Source organism: Nomascus leucogenys, chromosome 6 (genome assembly GCF_006542625.1).
Source record: "Nomascus leucogenys isolate Asia chromosome 6, Asia_NLE_v1, whole genome shotgun sequence".
In the NCBI taxonomy this organism is placed as follows: domain Eukaryota; kingdom Metazoa; phylum Chordata; class Mammalia; order Primates; family Hylobatidae; genus Nomascus; species Nomascus leucogenys.
In genome coordinates this window covers 84,716,513-84,735,220 of record NC_044386.1, presented here as the reverse complement: position 1 = coordinate 84,735,220, position 18,708 = coordinate 84,716,513, and the positions used below count along the sequence as shown (strand labels likewise).

Here is an 18,708-nt window from a genome sequence, read left to right as displayed (position 1 = left end):
GCATAGGTGCACTGCAGTTTAATTCTGTCTTTATACTCAGCCAGTTATGGTTCACAGTGTTATTTGTGATTAAATCATATGGCTTTAAGGCTCACAGATAAATGTGTATTTTTAAAATTGTATAATTATAGAGCTTTGTATGAGGATGATTACAAATAAATAGTTTCTGTGTCTAATGTAGACAACAGGAGTTTCACAAGACTGGCATTTGTTGACATTGATACTAAAGGGAGAAAACTTTTTTTTTTTTGAGTTAGGGTCTCAATCTGTCACCTAGGCTTGAGTGCAGTGGTGCAATCATGGCTCACTGCAGCCTCAACCTCTCCAGCTAAAGCTATCCTCCTGAGTAGCTGGGACTACGGGGACATGCCACCATGTCCAGCTAATTTTTTTTATTTTTTGTAGAGACAAGGTCTCACTGTGTTGCCAGGTTGGTCTCAAACTCCTGGGCTCAAATGATCCTCTTGTCTCACCCTCCCAAAGTGCTGAGATTACAGGTGTGAACCACTGCACTTGGCAGAACTTTTGTTTATATAGACAGCATCTCTCTCTGTGTTACCCAGACTGTAGTGCAGTGGCATGATCGTAGCTTACTGTAAGCTCGAAACCCTGGCCTCAAGCAGCCCTCTCACCTTGACCTCCCAAAGTGCTGGGATTATAGGCATGAGCCATCATGCCAGCCTATAGGGATAAAACACTTTCACAGGCCAACTATGGTTTTGGAAATTTCAAGAAAGCCACTTTTTATAAATTCTATTCAAGCTTAAAGTGTATTTTTAATTAACTATTTGTAAGTGATAATTTAATATACACTAAAGCAGTTCTTTCATGGTGATTACAGATATAATTGATAGATGCCAAAGGAGATAATAGGGGAATCTTTTTCTGATAGCTTGCTTTATTTCCGGTTCTTCTCTTCTATTTATTTAAATAGTGCTTGGTCCATCCTACTAGATCGCTCCCAAACTCGCCTGCAGATAGTGTTGATCTCACCTGAATTATTTATCCCAGTAGAAGATGATGTTATGGAAAGGCAGAGACTCATTGAGTCAGTGCCTGACTCTGTGACGCCACTAATTATCTATGAAGAAACAACAGACATCTGGATAAATGTATGCATTTTTTCCTGTACTTGTTTAAATATTTTCTCAGAATGCTAATGAAGTTATATAGCAAACTATCAAAATGCGTTTTTTTTTAAGTTTAAAGGGACCATGTTATTTCTTTAGTATGAGCATTTCCAATTGGAGTGATGGTTCCAGAATGGAATGGTTTGTATTGATAGAAAGTAGATGCCATTGAAATGACATCTCCTTGGCTTCAGATTTGTTCCTGGAGATAATAGATATTAAATACACAGCCTCATCAGTGCTTCTGAGAGGACTTCATGAGTCTGGTCTAGAAAAGACTTTCTCTTTTATGTTGGCAAACTGTACCAAAATATACCAATTCTTAATTGAATTTTGAATTTTCCAATTTAGCAGACAAATTTAAATAAGATACAAAATAAATAAAGCCATCTCACTTCCTAGCTGAATATAAGCTTCATATGATTCACCTATGAACACCTGTTTTCCCCTGAACTATTAGAAAAATTCTTTTTGGAAAACAAAAATTAAAAAAAATTACCTCATCTTTCTGTAACAAGATTTATATTATTAAACAAACCTTGTGCCATGTTTCAAGGATTGTAGAGATGTTGAGTAAGAAAAAACTTTTGGTCATATTTTTCTTTTTTACTCCATTTGAAAACATTTACTTCTCAGTGGAAGAAGTCTTTGACTAAAGTAAAATAAATCTGAAAGCCCCAAGCAAAATTTATTACTGTAAATATAGCATTCCTTTGGCATTGATGGTTATTTATATTTCAAAGTATATTTATCAAGTAATTTTTCCTGTAGCCTAACTGAATTATGTAGTATTTTCATAATGTGTATAGTAAATTTAGCTATTCATTTTACAGATCCATGACATCTTTCATGTTTTTCCCCAAAGTCACGAAGAGGAAATTGAGTTTATTTTTGCCTCTGAATGCAAAACAGGTTTCCGTCATTTATACAAAATTACATCTATTTTAAAGGAAAGCAAATATAAACGATCCAGTGGTGGGCTGCCTGCTCCAAGTAAGAAATCCATTTTATTTTAAAAAAAGAAAAAATGTTAGAAGCAGAAGGTGGGAGGGACAGGGGAATGTATCTTTTGCATGCTTTATAAGCATCAATACTTGCTTCGTTAAACTTAATATGTAAGTTAAACTAAAACAGAAATACATGTATGTGTAAAAAACACAGGACAAAGTTCTTAATGGATTGACACGTATTATAAAGTATTAATAGTGAATAATCTCTAAGTAGCAGGATTACTGATTTTTACTTTTTACTTTTGCCTTAACTGCAATTTTTAATTTGTTTAAAGTGAGCCCATTAAAAAAAAAACTGTTTTTGGCTGGGTGCAGTGGCTCACACCTATAATCCCAGCACTTTGGGAGGCCAAGGCAGGCAGATCACCTGAGGTCAGGAGTTTGAGACCAGCCTGGCCAACATGGCAAAACACCATCTCTACTAAAAATACAAAAATGAACCGGGCGTGGTGGTGTGCACCTGTAGTCCCAGCTTACTCGGGAAGCTGAGGCAGGAAAATCACTTGAACCCAGGAGGCGGAGGTTGCAGTGAGCCAAGATCACGCCACCACACTCCAGTCTGGCAACAGAGCAAGACTCCGTCTCAAAAGAAAAAAAAAAAAGACAACACTATTTTTTTTAATGTTATGTAATTATTAGATATTTTTACACACTAGGTGTTTCTTATATCTGCATCTACACTGGAGTTAATTTATAGTTAGGTCTTTGGATTGATATAATTATGTTGCCCAAAGTAAAATTAAATATTATATCAGCTGAAGTTAATTTTTCTTTAAAAAGTGGTTTTCCTTAAGTGGTGGTTTTCCTTCTGGAAAATATAACACGGAATGGATGCATAAGCCTAGAAAAAGTGAATGGGTACATAGAACACTTTTCCTTGGTTTTCCTAAAACCGAGTTACAGTTCTCAACTTTAATAATATAGTTTGTTTTAGAATAGGAAGCACTTTATGGTAAGTTACGTTGTATGCTTAACTGCCGTTTGTAACTTAACAGATTCAGCATGGTCCTTTTTAATAATTGTGGGAAAAGGCCAGGCGCAGTAGCTCACGCCTGTAATCCCAGCACTTTGGGAGGCCAAGGCGGGTGGATCATAAAGTCATGAGATCGAGACCATCCTGGCTAACACAGTGAAACCCCGTCTCTACTAAAAATACAAAAAAAAATTAGCCAGGCGTGGTGGCGGGCGCCTGTAGTTCCAGCTACTCGGGAGGCTGAGGCAGGAGAGTGGCGTGAACCCGGGAGGCAGAGCTTGCAGTGAGCTGAGATTGCGCCACTACACTCCAGTGTGGGTGACAGCAGGAGACTCTGTCTCAAAAAAAAAAAAAAAAAAATGTGGAAAAATATACAAAACAAGATTTAACATTGTGACCATTTTTCCATTTTTAAGGGTATAATTTAGTGACATTGAGTATGTTTACATATATATATATACACGTATATATACACGTGTATATATATATATACACGTGTGTATATATATACACATATATACACATATATGTGTACATATATACACATATATATGTACACATATATACACATATATGTACACATATATACACACATATATATACACATATATATATACACACACACACATATATATATACACACACATATACATTTTTTAAATTAGTTAATTCATTTATTTTTTTTTTGAGACAGAGTCTCGCTCTGTCACCCAGGCTGGAGTGCAGTGGTGCTATCTCGGCTCACTGCAACCTCCGCCTCTCGGGTTCAAGCAATTCTCCTACCTCACCCTCCTGAGTAGCTGGAATTATAGGCATGCGCCACCATACCCAGCTAATTTTTGTATTTTTAGTAGAGACGGGGTTTCGCTATGTTGGCCGGGCTGGTCTCAAACTCCTGACCTCATGTGATTCACCAGCCTTGGCCTCCCAAAATGCTGGGATTACAAGCGTGAGCCATCACACCTGGCTGATTATGTTCATATTGTTGTGCAACCATCACCACCATCTGTCTCCAGAATTTTTTTCGTCTTCCAAAACTGAAACTACCCATTAAACAGTCACTTTCTATTACCCCCTTCCCCCAGTCTCTGGCAGCCACTTTGTCTCTGTGAATGTAACTACTCTAGATGTCTTATTTAAGTAGAGTCATACAGTTTTTGTCCTTTTTTGACTGGCCTATTTATGTAGCATAATGTCCTCAAGTTTCATCCATTTTGTAGTGCGTGTCAGGATTCCCTTCCTTTTTAGGGCTGAGTAAGGTTTTGTTGTACATATATACCACATTTTGTTTATCTGTTCATCTGTTGATTGGCACTGGGATTGGTTCCACCTTTTGGCTATTGTGAATAATGCTGCTGTGGACGTGGGTGTACAAGTATCTGTTCCTGTCCCTGCTTTCAGTTCTTTTGGGTATGTACTCAAAAGTGGAATTTCTGGATCATATGGTAATTCTATTTTCAGTTTTTTGAGGGGCTACCATACTGTTTTCCATAGAAGCTACACCATTGGAACACCAATGGTAGTGGCTACTGCTACCCCATTTTACATTCCCACTAACAGTGCACAGGGTTTTAATTTGTCTGCATTCGGACGATACTTGTTATATTCTGCTTTTTTAATAATAGCCCTCTTAGTCTTTCTTGCTCCAAGTCATCCTCCTTTACCTTCATATCTACCTCATTTCCTTCTCCTTCCTCTTTGCTTTCTTAAGAGCTGTAATGTAAAACAGTTAGTATTTGTTATCTATACGTTAATCTTTTAATTTCTGTCTATAGTATTTAAAGTACTAAATTGATTTTTTAATTTTTTGTGCTCTTCGAGTTTAAAATTTTTTTTTAAACTTACGTGGAACCCTAGGAAAGACACTAATACTGTCTCACCACCTAGGCCTGTCATCAGCTGTCACTCCCCACAGCAATAGATATAAGCAGTCCAAACAGAAATGATTTTCACTTTTTAAGCTGTTCCTTAGGCCACTGAGAGAGCCTCATCAAGACAGAAGCTCATAAAAACAAATGGGTGCTGGGTGAGGTGGCCCACGCCTGTAATCCCAACATTTTGGGAGGCTGAGGCAGGCAGATCGTTTGAGTCCAGGAGTTGAGACTAGCCTAGGCAACATGGCAAAACCCCATCTTTACAAAAAAGACAAAAAAAAAAAATTAACCAAGTGTGGTGGCATGAGCCTGTAGTCCCAGCTAGTTGGGAGGCTGAGGTGGGAGGATCACTTGAGTCTGGGGAGGTCAAGGCTGCAGTGAGCTGTGATGGTGCCGCTGCACTGTAGCCTGGGGGACAGAGCAGAACGGGAAAAAAGCAAAAACAAAACAAATGGGACATGTTGACATTTACTATGGTAAACACTTACCTGGGTTATTTTTGGGCAAATGAAGAACAATTGTATTAAACATTTTCTTTTGTGAGTTTTAAAGTAGTTTGTTGCATTTCTAGAAGAAATGCCTTGTTGAAATGGCTGATATGGCTACCTCAGAAGTGCCAGGGAGTCAAGCCAGTCCTAATTCAGTGTCTGGGGATGGATTGCACCGGGCTGGTTTTAATGCCTTTATGGCAGGTCATGTGATGGGTTATGTGGGAGTGAGACAGGGACCCCAGCCCTGCAGCTCTGGACCCTGGCTCCCTGAATGCCATAGTAAGGTATATTTGAGTGGCAAAGCTGTACCCCTCACAGTGGCCAAGAGCCAGTTTTCCTGTTCCTCCAAAGCCCACACTCAGAAGATAAAGCTGGCTCGGGGCAGCAGCTGACCCAACTTCCACCTAGCACTGGGGTGGAATAGAGGTATTTGGGTCTCTGTAGCCTGTAAATGTCATACTCTCAACTAACTACTGAGTTTAGGGGAGGGGGAGTATCCTGGCAGAAATATCACTGCATTGCCCTGGACCTCCTTCTTTACCCCAGTGTCAGAGGTAGAAGGGTACAAGTAAGAAGGCTGACCAACACCTTTAACACTGACTTTATTTATTTTTAAATCTGAAAATGTCTTGGGAAAGTTTTACAAAAAGAGAAAAAGAAATCAACAGAAGCAAGTTATGAAAAAAAAAAAAAGAAAAGAAATGCTTTGTCAATCCATTAGACTTCTTTGTTTGTCTAACCAAAGATTCAAGAATGCAGGTGCTTTTGAGTTTTTCCTCTGGCTTTGCCAAAAAATCTCTTTTGCTGTTTTCACATTATCTAAATAGATTATTCCATTATTATTCCAGAGTATTGTAAAGACTCATAACTGGATTTTTTTAACTGTAGACTTTTTTTATTGAAGTGAAATTCATAAAACGTTAAGTTAACCATTTAAAAATAAACAATTCAGGCCCATGCCTGTAGTCCCAGCACTTTGAGAGGCCAAGGCCAGGGGGCTTTAAGCCAGCAGTTCAAGACTAGCGTGGGCAATATAGTGAGACCTCATTGCTACCAAAAATAATAATTTGCTGGGTTTAGTGGTGTCTAGTCCTAGCTACTCAGGAGGCTGAGGTGGGAGGAAAGCTTGAGCCTAAGTGGTCAAGGCTGTGATCATGCCGCTACACTCCAGCCTCAGCAACAGAGTGAGACTCTGTCTACAAAAAAATGAAAAATAGGCCGGGCGCGGTGGCTCACGCTTGTAATCCCAGCACTTTGGGAGGCCGAGGCGGGCGGATCACGAGGTCAGGAGATCGAGACCACGGTGAAACCCCGTCTCTACTAAAAAATACAAAAAATTAGCCGGGCGTGGTGGCGGGCGCCTGTAGTCCCAGCTACTCGGAGAGGCTGAGGCAGGAGAATGGCGTGAACCCGGGAGGCGGAGCTTGCAGTGAGCGGAGATCGCGCCACTGCACTCCAGCCTGGGTGAAAGAGCGAGACTCCGTCTCAAAAAAAAAAAAAGAAAAAGAAAAAGAAACAATGCAGTGGCATTTGGTACATTCACAGTGCCGTGCAACCACCATCTCTGTCTAGTTCCAAAACATTTTTATTACCCCAAACATAACTTTTTGGAAAAAAAGAGCTTAGAGTATGTTCTTAATTGTTTCATTTGCTTATAGTCTGATATAATGTACTGAATTATAATTATATTTATCTTCAGGTGATTTCAAGTGTCCTATCAAAGAGGAGATAGCAATTACCAGTGGTGAATGGGAAGTTCTTGGCCGGCATGGATCTAATGTATGTTATTTTATTCTGCTGATATGTTTGGTCAGTATTACTGTGTGAATGCAGTGCTAAAAATGAGTAATGTAATTTAATATGACCCTGGTATTTTTTTTTCCGAGACAGAGTCTTGCTCTGTCTCCCAGAGCTGGAGTGCAATGCGGTGATCTCGGCTCACTACAACTTCCACCTCCTGGGTTCAGGCAGTTCTCCTGCCTCTGCCTCCCAAGTAGCAGGGATTACAGGCATGTGCCACCACGCCCAGCTAATTTTTTTGTATTTTTAGTAGACACGGGGTTTCACCATGTTGGCCAGGCTGGTCTCAAACTCCTGACCTCGTGATATGCCCGCCTCGGCCTCCCAAAGTGTTGGGATTACAGGCGTGAGCCACTGCTCCCAGCCAACCCCAGTATTTTTAAAATATTGAGTTACAGCCTAAAATTACTCAAGTTGTTGAAAAGAAATAATCTTAGTTTAAATTATAAATCTCATTTATTTTATAGTCCTTTTATAGATGTGTTCTGATTACTAAAGGTTCTTTTCTTTTCTTTTTTGTGAGACAATGTCTTGCTCTTTCACCCTGGCTATAGTGCAGGGCACAATCATGGCTCACTGCAGTCTCAACCTCTCAGGCTCAGACGATCCTCCCACTTCAGCCTCTGGAGTAGCTGGGACTACAGGTGTACACCACCACGACAAGCTAATTTTTAAATTTTTGGTAGAGACAGGGTCTCATATATATTGACTGGGCTGGTCTCAAACCTAAACACCTGCTACACCTAAACATCTACTACTTGCCCCTACGTTTATCAGTTTTCTTTCATGTCATATTTACTTGTGATACATTAGTCTGTCTTTCTTCTCTATTTTCCCTCTATCTTCCTTTTTTTTTTTTTTTTTTTTTTTTGAGATGGAGTCTCACTCTGTCGCCCAGGTTGGAGTGCAGTGGCATGATCTTGGCTTACTGCAACTTCCACCTTCTGGGTTCAAGCAATTCTTCTGCTTCAGCCTCCCGAGTAGCTGGGATTACAGGCACACACCACCATGCCCGGCTAATTTTTGCATTTTTAGGAGAGAGGGTTTTGCCATGTTGGCCATACTGGTCTTGAACTCCTAGGCTCAAAGGATCCTCCCACCTTGCCACCTCCCAGGTGTGAGCCACTGCGTCCTGCTCACCATTTTCTTTTCTTTTTTGAGACAGGGTCTGACTTTGTCGCCTAGGCTGGAGTGCAGTGGCACAATCTTGGCTCACTACAACCTCTGCCTCCTGGGCTCAAGCCTTCCTCCCACCTCAGCTTCCCAAGTAGCTGAGACTACAGGCACACACCACCACACCCAGCTAATTTTTGTATTTTTTGTAGACGAGGTTCCGCCATGTTGCCCAGGCTGGTCTCAAACTCCTGAGCTAAAGCAGTCCACCCGCCTCGGCCTCCTGAAGTGCTGAGGTTACAGGTGTGAACCACCACGCCTGGCCAAGCCCACCATTTTAAAATGTATTATTGCTCCTTGATGAGAAAGGGGCATATTCATAGTTTTAGAGCCTAGCAAAAGTTGTAAGTTAGCATGTGGTTTGAAAAGTAACTTAAAAATCTATTATAGACTACTTGTATCTACATTATAAATTGCATTTACTGGCTGGGCACAGTGGTTCACACCTGTAATCCAGCCCTTTGGGAGATGAAGGCTGGAGAATCGCTTGAGGCCAAGAGTTCAGTAACAGTTTGGGCAACATATAAGACCCTGTCTCTGCCAAAAAAAAAAAAAAAAAAAAATTAGCTTGGCATGGTGATGCACACCTGTAGTCCCAGCTAGTTGGGAGGCTGAGGCAGGAGAATCGCTTGAGTGCAGGAAGTCCAGGCTGCAAATGAATTATGATCACATCACTGCACTACAGCCTGGCTGAAAGAGTGATTGATACTCTGGCTCAAAAAAAACCAGTAAATAAATAAATAAATAAATTGCATTTACTTCTTCTGAAGTAGTGATTGTCTTTCATTCATCTGTTTATCTTACCCCACAAATTTAAACTTTAATCCACCACCTGCAAAGAGTGATGGGCATTTATACAGAGCTTAGATTGATAGGGAAAAGGAAGGACATCTACCCTCTGTTTTATTCTCAGTACCAATTCAGTGAATTCTTTAAAGAAAAAAAAATTGCCTTTTTGAAGTTCCTTGCATTTGTTCTAGCTGTCACTTGGATGATCATATTCATGAGATCTCTAGGAACTCCATCCTGTATGTGTGTGACAAATACAGTTGAGGTATGCTGCCAGGATTTAGTGAAGGCGTAACTAAATGTGGTTTCCTCAAATTGACAGGAAGATTTATTGAAGGATTATGTTTACTGGCTACTGTAAAAATAACTTGTAGTCTGTAAAGTGATTAAGGAGACATAATGAAGATCCAGATCCCAGGTTTGTTTTCGTTAGTAAGAACTTTAGAGTATCTGCTGGGCATGGTAGCTCAAACTTGTAGTCCCAACACTTTGGGAGGCCAGTGTTGAGGGATCACTTGTGCCCAGGAATTTGATACCAGCCTGGACAACATAGTGAGACTCTGTCTCTGCAAAAAAAAATTTTTAATTAGGCAGGCATGGTGAGGCATACCTGTAATTGCAGCACTTTGGGAGGCCAAGACAAGAGGATTGCTTTAGCCCAGGAGTTTGAGGTCAGCCTGGGTAACGTAGGGAGACTCCATCTCTACCAAAAAAAAAAAAGGCTGGTTATGGTGATGCATGCCTGTAGTCCCAGTAACTAAGGAGGCTGAGGTGGGAGGATCGCTTTAGCCCGGGAGGTTGAGGCTGCATTGAGCTGTGATCACAATGCTGTACTATAGCCTGGGTGTCAGAATAATACCCGCCTCAAAACAACAGCAACAACAAAAACTTCAGCGTATCAAGACTGACCTTTAAAGTCTCATTTCCACTGAGATCCTCACGTGGCCTTCTTGTTATATATCCAAATAATCTTTTTGTGTTTTATTTTTGTTTCCAAATATTTTTTTCTGTTGAAGTACCTTGGATGTTACTGTCACCTGAGAAAAAAATCTTATTGTGGAATTCTAGGTTCTGAAAACAGAAAACTACACTGATGTAAATTTCGTGCTATGTGGTGGTTGAAGGATGAGTCATTACATAATGCTGAGGGAACCCCAATAATTGTAATTGCATACATCTGATCCTTATTTGAGCCACCTAAACATCTACTACTTGCCACTACATTTATCAGTTTTCTTTCATGTCATGTTTACTTGTGATATGTTAGTCTGTCTTTCCCTCTTCTCTATTTCCCCCTTTTTTTTTTTGAGATAGAGTCTCACTGTGTCGCCCAGGTTGGAGTACGGTGGCATGATCTCGGCTTACTGCAACTTCCGCCTCCTGGGTTCAAGCAGTTCTCCTGCATCAGCCTCCCAAGTAGCTGGGATTACAGGCATACACCACCATGCCCGGATAATTTTTGTATTTTTAGTAGAGACAGGGTTTCGCCATGTTGGCCAGGAGGGTCTTGAACCCGTGACCTCAGGTGATCCACCCACTTTGGCCTCCCAGAGTGCTAGGATTTCAGGTGTGAGCCACCACACCTGGCCTTTTCCTCTATTCTTTTTTTTTTTTTTTTTTTTTGGAGACAAGTCTCACTCTTGTTCCCCAGGCTAGAGTGCGATGGTATGACGTCGGCTCACTGCAACCTCTGCCTCCCAGGTTCAAGCGATTCCCCTGCCTCGGCCCCCTGACTAGCTGGGATTACAGGCACCTGCCACCACACCCGGCTAATTTTTGTATTTTTAATAGAGACGGGGTTTCACCATGTTGGCCAGGCTGGTCTAGAACTTCTGACCTCACGTGATCTGCCCACCTCAGCCTCCCAAAGTACTGGGATTACAAGTGTGAGCCACCGTGCCTGGCCCTTTCCCTCTATTCTTGATTTGTTTTTTGACTTAAGTTACCTTTTTCCTTCTCTACTTTTACAAGTGACCGTTCCCACCCAGTTTTTTTCTTTTTTCTTTCTTTCTTTTTTCTTTCTTTCTTTTTTCTTTCTTTCTTTTTTTTTTTTTTTTTTGAGACAAGAGTCTCACTCTGTTGCACAGGCTGGAGTGCAGTAGTGCAATCTCAGCTCATTGTAACCTCCGCCTCCTAGGTTCAAGTGATTCTCCTGCTTAAGTCTCTTGAGTCGCTGGTATTACAGGCGCCCACCACCATGCCCAGCTAATTTTTGTGTTTTTAGTAGAGATGGGGTTTTGCCGTGTTGGCCAAGCTGGTCTTGAACTCCTGACCTCAGGCAGTCCTCTCACCTTGGCCTCCCAAAGTGCTGGGATTACAGATGTGAGCCACCGCACCTGGCCACCTACCCAAAGATTTCTAATGGCAGTAATTGGGTAAAGCTTTAAGACTTTTAAGCCTATGAGCTGCTTTTTCTTTTTTTGAGATGGAGTCTTGCTCTGTCACCCAGGCTTGAGTGCAGTGGTGCGATCTCAGCCCACTGCAACCTCTGCCTCCTGAGTTCAAGGGATTCTCATGCCTCAGCCTCCCGAGTAGCTGGGATTGTGGGCACCTGCCACCACACTTGGCTAATTTTTGTAATTTTTTTTTTTTTTTTGAGACGGAGTTTTGCTCTTGTTGCCCAGGCTGGAGTTGTTGCCCAGATCTTGGCTCACTGCAACTTCTGCCTCCCAGGTTCAAGCGATTCTCCTGTCTCAGCCTCCTGAGTAGCTGGGATTACAGGTGCATGCCACCACGCCCAGCTAATTTTTGTGTTTTTAGTAGAGATGGGGTTTCACCATGTTAGCCTAGCTGGTCTCGAACTCTTGACCTTAAGTGACCTGCCGCCTCCACCTCCCAAAGTTTTGGGATTACAGGCCTGGACCACTGTGCCCAGCTGCCTATGAGCTTTTTATTGTTGAAGGTGGTTCTCAAAGTGCTGGACCAACAGCAAAGTGTCAGCATCACCTGGGAACTTGTTAGAAATGTACATTCTTGGCTGGGCGCAGTAGCTCATGCCTGTAATCCCAGCACTTTGGGAGGCCGAGGCAGGTGGATCATCTGAGGTCGGGAGTTCGAGACCAGCCTGGCCAACATGGTGAAACCCCCGTCTCTACTAAAAATACAAAATTAGCCAGGCGTGGTTGTACATGCCTGTAATCCCAGCTACTCGGGAGGATGAGGCAGGAGAATCGCTTGAACCTGGGAGACGGAGGTTGCAGTGAGCCGAGATCGCGTCACAGCGCTCCACCCTGGGCAACAAGAGCAAAACTCGGTCTCAAAAAAAAAAAAAAAAAAAAGAAATGCACATTCTTAGGCCCACCTCTGACATCCTGAATCAAACTCTGGTGGTGGGGCTTAGTAATCTGTTTAACAAGCCCCCCACGCAATTATGATTCTTCCGTTGGATGTTAAGTAGTTACAGGAAACAAGAAAACCATTGTAGATGGTGGTGAGGAATTGACTGGTTATTTTTTTAGTTTTGAAAAGCCTGACTCCCATCTGCTAGGTCAAAACAGAACGAGTCCTGATCTTTTGCAAAGATTAACACATACTTGTAAAGTTTCATGAATATTTGTTTCCTATCATTTGTATGCTTTCTGTATATGTCATATGGGCCTACTTAATCCCAACTGTGTTGATTTCTATTTATGCATGCTAAAAAAATGTTTAGTGATGAAGAGGCAGCTTCCTGGGGGAAAAAAGGCATTTAAAAATAACTTGCTTTTAGAAATATATATGTTTTCATTGCTGTGTAAAAAATTTGAATTTTTTTTTTTTGAGATAAGGGTCTTGCTCTGTTGCCCAGGCTGGAGTGCATTGGCATGATCATGGCTCACTGCAGCTTCAAATTCTGGGCTCAAGTGATCCTTCTACTTCAGCCTTCCAAGTAGCTGGGACTACAGGGGTGCATCACCATGCCCAGCTAATTTTTTCATTTTTTGTAGAAATGGGGTCTCCTATTTTGCCCAGACTGGTCTCAAACTCCTAAGCTCAAACGATCCTCTCACTTCGGCCTCCCAAAGCACTGAGATTACAGGTGTGAGCTACCACATCTGGCCAAACATTTTCTTAAACATTGTTTGAGTTGGCTGGTAGAAGATTTACAGGAACAATAAAAGAAAGCCATTTATTTGAAATCATACTGTAATTTGAGAAGAATATTAAGTGAATTCAGCTATTGAGTTTACTTGCGGTTTTTTTGAGTTCTGAATGAAGACTTAAAAGATCTTATCCATGTTTATTTGTAAACTATACCAGTATTGAAACTGTGATTTAGTTCCGTTATTCCACAACCCAATAGATAAAACACATTTGCAAATTTGTTCAAAAGACCAAAAAAGTACTGCCTAAGATAATATAACACTAATAAATATACAAGATAGTAAAATTAGACTTTCAAGTGTGTATGAATGATTGATCTAAGCTGCAATATAGCAGAGTATTTTTTCCCCTGTAAAGAGTTGTTATTTTAAGGAAATAGTTCTTGTATTTTAAGGAAAACACACATTCTGACCAGATGGGAAACTATACAGTGTGTAACTCAGGTGTCCTTTTTCCTTCAGGGCAGGACCTATTCTTAGCTATAAGTCATAAACAGCCAGGCATGGTGGCTCATGTCTGTAATCCCAATACTTTGGGAGGCTGAAGCAGGAGGATTGCTTGAAGCCATGGGTTTAAGACCAGCTTGGGCAACATAGTGAGTCCCCATCTCCTTAAAAGCATTTAGAAACTTAGCTGGGCATGGTGGTGTATGCCTGTAGCTACTCAGGAGGCTGGGGTGAGAGTATAGCTTCAGCCTCGGATTTTGAAGCTGCAGCGAGCCATGATCGCATCATTGCCTTACCGCGTGGGTAGCAGAGGTGAGACCTCAACGCTTTAAAAAATAAATAAATAAATAAGCAAAATTAACTCAGCTTTATTAACAGTGGCAGCAAAAAAAAAAAAAAGGATAAAAAAGACATAAGTCAAGGAGTGGCTCAAGTGATTGTAAATAAAATTGGGGGTTAGCTTTGCCAAGGTCATGTTAGCCCTGATTTTGTTATTGTTGTTATCTTGTCAGATCCAAGTTGATGAAGTCAGAAGGCTGGTATATTTTGAAGGCACCAAAGACTCCCCTTTAGAGCATCACCTGTACGTAGTCAGTTACATAAATCCTGGAGAGGTGACAAGGCTGACTGACCGTGGCTATTCACATTCTTGCTGCATCAGTCAGGTATTAATAAGTTTGTTTAAAAAGGGTTTTGTGTCATATTAAAAACTCTGCTTATGTAATACTCCTTTCAAATGATGTGAAATTGGCCTGCAAAAGCCTAATTCTCTAAGGAAAAGCTTTAAAAAGCTTAATTTCAACATGGTATATGTACATAAATAGTCTCTTATAATACTCTTGCTATATCATTAGTGCAGATATAACAGCAGATAACCTTTTCTGCCTCCCTGAGGAAAAATATAATTGTTTCTCCTTTCTCTAGCATTGTGACTTCTTTATAAGTAAGTATAGTAACCAGAAGAATCCACATTGTGTGTCCCTTTACAAGCTATCAAGTCCTGAAGATGACCCAACTTGCAAAACAAAGGAATTTTGGGCCACCATTTTGGATTCAGCAGGTATTCTTTTTTCCCCCGATCCTGACGTTAAGTAGGATTAATATGTTAGTACACTAAACTTGTGTCATATTTTCACATTTCCTGGACAAGTCTTCCCATCTCTCACCACTGCCTGTCCCTGAGCTGCTGAGCTCCTGATAGATCCCACTTCTCCTATTCTGTTAGCTACTGAATAAGATCGGGTTACTTCTCACTCCAAGCAGCAGCAAGTCTGGAAGGCCTTTTTGAAAATAAGGTTAAGGCCAGGTGCAGTGGCTCACACCTGTAATCCCTACACTTTGGGAGACCAAGGCGGGTAGATCACTTGAGGTCAGGAGTTCGGGACCAGCCTGGCCAATTAGTAAAACCCCGTCTCTACTAAAAATACAAAAATTAGCTGGGCGTGGTGCTGTGTGCCTGTTGTCCCAGCTACTCAGGAGGCTGAGGCCTGAGAATCACTTGAAACTGGGAGGCGGAGGTTGCAGTGAGCTAAGATCACACCACTGAACTGCAGCCTGGGTGACAAAGCAAGACCTTGTCTCAACAAAAAAAGAAAATAAGATTAAAATAGTCAAGGTATCAGCTAGGAAACAATTGATTCACAAATTTTGGTGATTTCTCAGGTAAACAAATGAACTTGAAGATAATAGTATTCTGAACTAGTAAGACTCTTTGAGCAAGGAAGCTGCAGCTTTGGAGAATAACCAGCTGATAGCTTCCTTAAACTTTTGAAGCACTTGTAATGGCTATTTTAATAAAAGAACACTTGCTCTCTCTGGAATGAGAGAAAAACTGAATTATATGTTTAAAATGCTTGATTTCTTAAACATAAAGAATGGACTGGGCTGTGCGTGGTGGCTCACACCTGTAATCCCAGCACTTTAGGAGGCCGAGGCGGGCGGATGACAAGGTCAGGAGATCAAGACCATCCTGGCTAACATGGTGAAACCCTGTCTCTATTAAAAATACAAAAAATTAGCTGGGCGTGGTAGTACACACCTGTAGTCCCAGCTACTCAGGAGGCTGAGGCAGGAGAATCGCTTGAACCCAGGAGGCGGAGGTTGCAGTGAGCTGAGATTGTGCCCCTGCTGTCCAGCCTGGGCGACGGAGTCAAAAAAAAATAATAATGATGGACTGGTTTTATGTATCCTCTAATTCACTTTAATCTCCAATCTTTTTTTCTAGTATTTTCACTAATTAGCTATTTCTGCTAAGGGATTAAGAAATTAGGCCAGGCATAGTGGCTCATGCCTGTAATCCCAGCACTTTGGGAGGCTGAGGTAGGTGGATCATTTGAGATCAGGAGTTCAAGAGCAGCCTGGCCAACATGGTGAAACCCCACCTCTACTAAAAATACAAAAACTAGCCAGGCGTGGTGGTGGGCACCTGTAGTCCCAGCTACTCAGGAGGCTGAGGCAGGAGAATCACTTGAACCTGGGAGGCGGAGGTTGCAGTGAGCCGAGATCACACCACCACTGCACTCCAGCCTGGGCAACAGAGTGAAACTCTGTCTCAAAAAAAAAAGAGAAAAAACAAATTAGTACAGAACCAAAAAATATAAGTGTGTTTTAATGTCCACAAGCAGAATCAGAACTTGTAATATGGTGATGATCTCTGCTTAAACTGTAAATTATCTGCTGTACACAAACACTTAGGTGAGGTCTGTATAGCTTTGGTGAACCAAAAACTGATGATGACTTTTTTCTGAGTTCTGGTTAGGCTTATTTTCTAATGATCAGAAGCAAATGTTTTTGGTCACCTACCCTGAAAAATTAAATTGACTAATAATTTACCTCACCCCCCACCCAGTTTTATCTGTTTCTAACCAGATAATGGTTTAACCAACAATAAGTTATATTGAGCATAAAGTATCTGTATAGTTCTGCACATAGACATTTCCTAGGCTCCAAGGATTATTGGTAACACTCTGTGTAGGCTTCTGAAATAATTTGATATGTTTGTTTTGTTGTTGTTGTTTTTTATTTGGTGGGTTTTTGTTGTTGTCGAGACAGTGTCTCGTTCTTGTCGCCCAGGCTGGAGTGCAGTGGCGCAGTCACAGGGCACAGCTCAATGTAGCCTCGACCTCCTGGGCTCAATCAATCCTCCTGCCTCAGCCTCCTGAGTAGCTGGGACTACAGGAGCACACATGCCTGGGTAATTTTTGTATTTTTTTGTAGAGACAGGGTTTTGCCATGCCACCCAGGCTGGTCACAAACTCCTGGGCTCAAGCAATCCACCCGTCTCAGCCTCCCAAAGTGCTAGGATTGTAGGTGTGAGCCACCGTGCCTGGCCTAGTTTCGTTTTTTTTTTTTTTTTTTTAATTATTTATTTATTTTTTTGAGATGGAGTCTCGCTCTGTCACCCAGGCTGGAGTGCAGTGGCGTGATCTCAGCTCACTGCAAGCTCCGCCTCCCGGGTTCACACTGTTCTCCTGCCTCAGCCTCCTGAGTAGCTGGGACTATACGCACCCTCCACCATGCCCGGCTAATTTTTTGTATTTTTAGTAGAGACGGGGTTTCACCGTGTTAGGCAGGATGGTTTCAATCTCCTGACCTCGTGATCCGCACGCCTCGGCCTCCCAAAGTGCTGGGATTACAGGCATGAGCCACTGTGCCTGGCCTAGTTTTGTTTTTAAAGATGAATATACTCTTGCTTAAATTCTAGCTTATCATCAGAAAGAGGGGTGGTCAGTTTGTGTTGGAGGGGCTGACTTTTAATATCTTGTTTCTTGTTCCCAGATTGTAGCACTCCCATAAGAACTCTTGTAGACTCTGGTATGTTACCTATTCACAGGTCCTCTTCCTGACTATACTCCTCCAGAAATTTTCTCTTTTGAAAGTACTACTGGATTTACATTGTATGGGATGCTCTACAAGCCTCATGATCTACAGCCTGGAAAGAAATATCCTACTGTGCTGTTCATATATGGTGGTCCTCAGGTGGGCATATTTACATACATATATACATACACCCATATGCATATGTATTTTAGATCTTTTGTTTTTTAAATGTCTAGTCAGTTAAGATTTCGAGCATTTTTGGGCATTTGCTTTTAATGACTCTGGCTTATATTCTAATTATTCAGTTTAGTGGGTCAGGAAACTGGTTTTTGTTAGAGGTTTAATTTGTAAATCACTAAGTCTTTTTTTTTTTTTTTTTGAGATGGAGTTTTGCTCTTGTTGCCCAGGCTGAAGTACAATGGCACAATGCCGGCTCACTGCAACCTCCGCCTCCCAGGTTCAAGTGATTCTTCTGCATCAGCCTCCCAAGTAGCTGGGATTACAGGCATGCACCACCATGCCCAGCTGATTTTTTAAATATTTTTAGTAGAGATGGGATTTCACCATGTTGGTCAGGCTGGTCTCCAACTCCTGACCTCAAGTGACCCACCCGCCTCAGCCTCCCAAAGTGTTGGGATTACAGGCGTGAGCCACCGTGCCCTGCCACTAAGGCAGTTCCTTAATTTGCAGTGTGGACTATAGCTCTGTGAGGAGTGGGGTATTCATATCAGTAGGTAAATATGTTGCTTTCTATGTAGAGAACTTGTTTGGGAAATAAAATGAAATAATTAAATGTCTTGACAAATAAAAAGAGTCTTAACGGGTATTTTCAGAAAGCCTTGGTAGCCTAGTGAATTCTCCCTCTTCATTCTAAAGCTGTGTCTCTCAAGCAAATTAAAATATTTTTATCAGCTAGTTAGGGCAACTGCTATACTACTATTTAGCACTGTAAGAAGTTTATACCTTGATTTTCCTTATTCTGGATTAAGTATTAGCCAATGACTGTTAAGTAAATGCTTTGACTATTGGAGTGAAATATTTTGGCCAGGCGTGGTGGCTCACGCCTGTAATCCCAGCACTTTGGGAGGCCGAGGTGGGCAGATCACAAGGTCAGGAGATC

General features: G+C 41.5%; 1 protein-coding gene across 3 annotated transcripts in view; it reads left to right on the top strand.

Moving 5' to 3' along the window:
• DPP8 (dipeptidyl peptidase 8) overlaps positions 1-18,708 on the top strand; it is a 78,095-nt gene that overhangs the window by 38,421 nt on the left and 20,966 nt on the right. For all 3 annotated transcript variants that reach the window (XM_030814582.1, XM_030814581.1, XM_030814583.1), the window contains 6 exons: positions 935-1,112; positions 1,964-2,123; positions 7,178-7,257; positions 14,282-14,434; positions 14,694-14,829; positions 17,602-17,747. In XM_030814582.1, the coding sequence (XP_030670442.1) occupies positions 935-1,112; positions 1,964-2,123; positions 7,178-7,257; positions 14,282-14,434; positions 14,694-14,829; positions 17,602-17,747 (853 nt within the window). The remainder of the gene's footprint in view (positions 1-934; positions 1,113-1,963; positions 2,124-7,177; positions 7,258-14,281; positions 14,435-14,693; positions 14,830-17,601; positions 17,748-18,708) is intronic.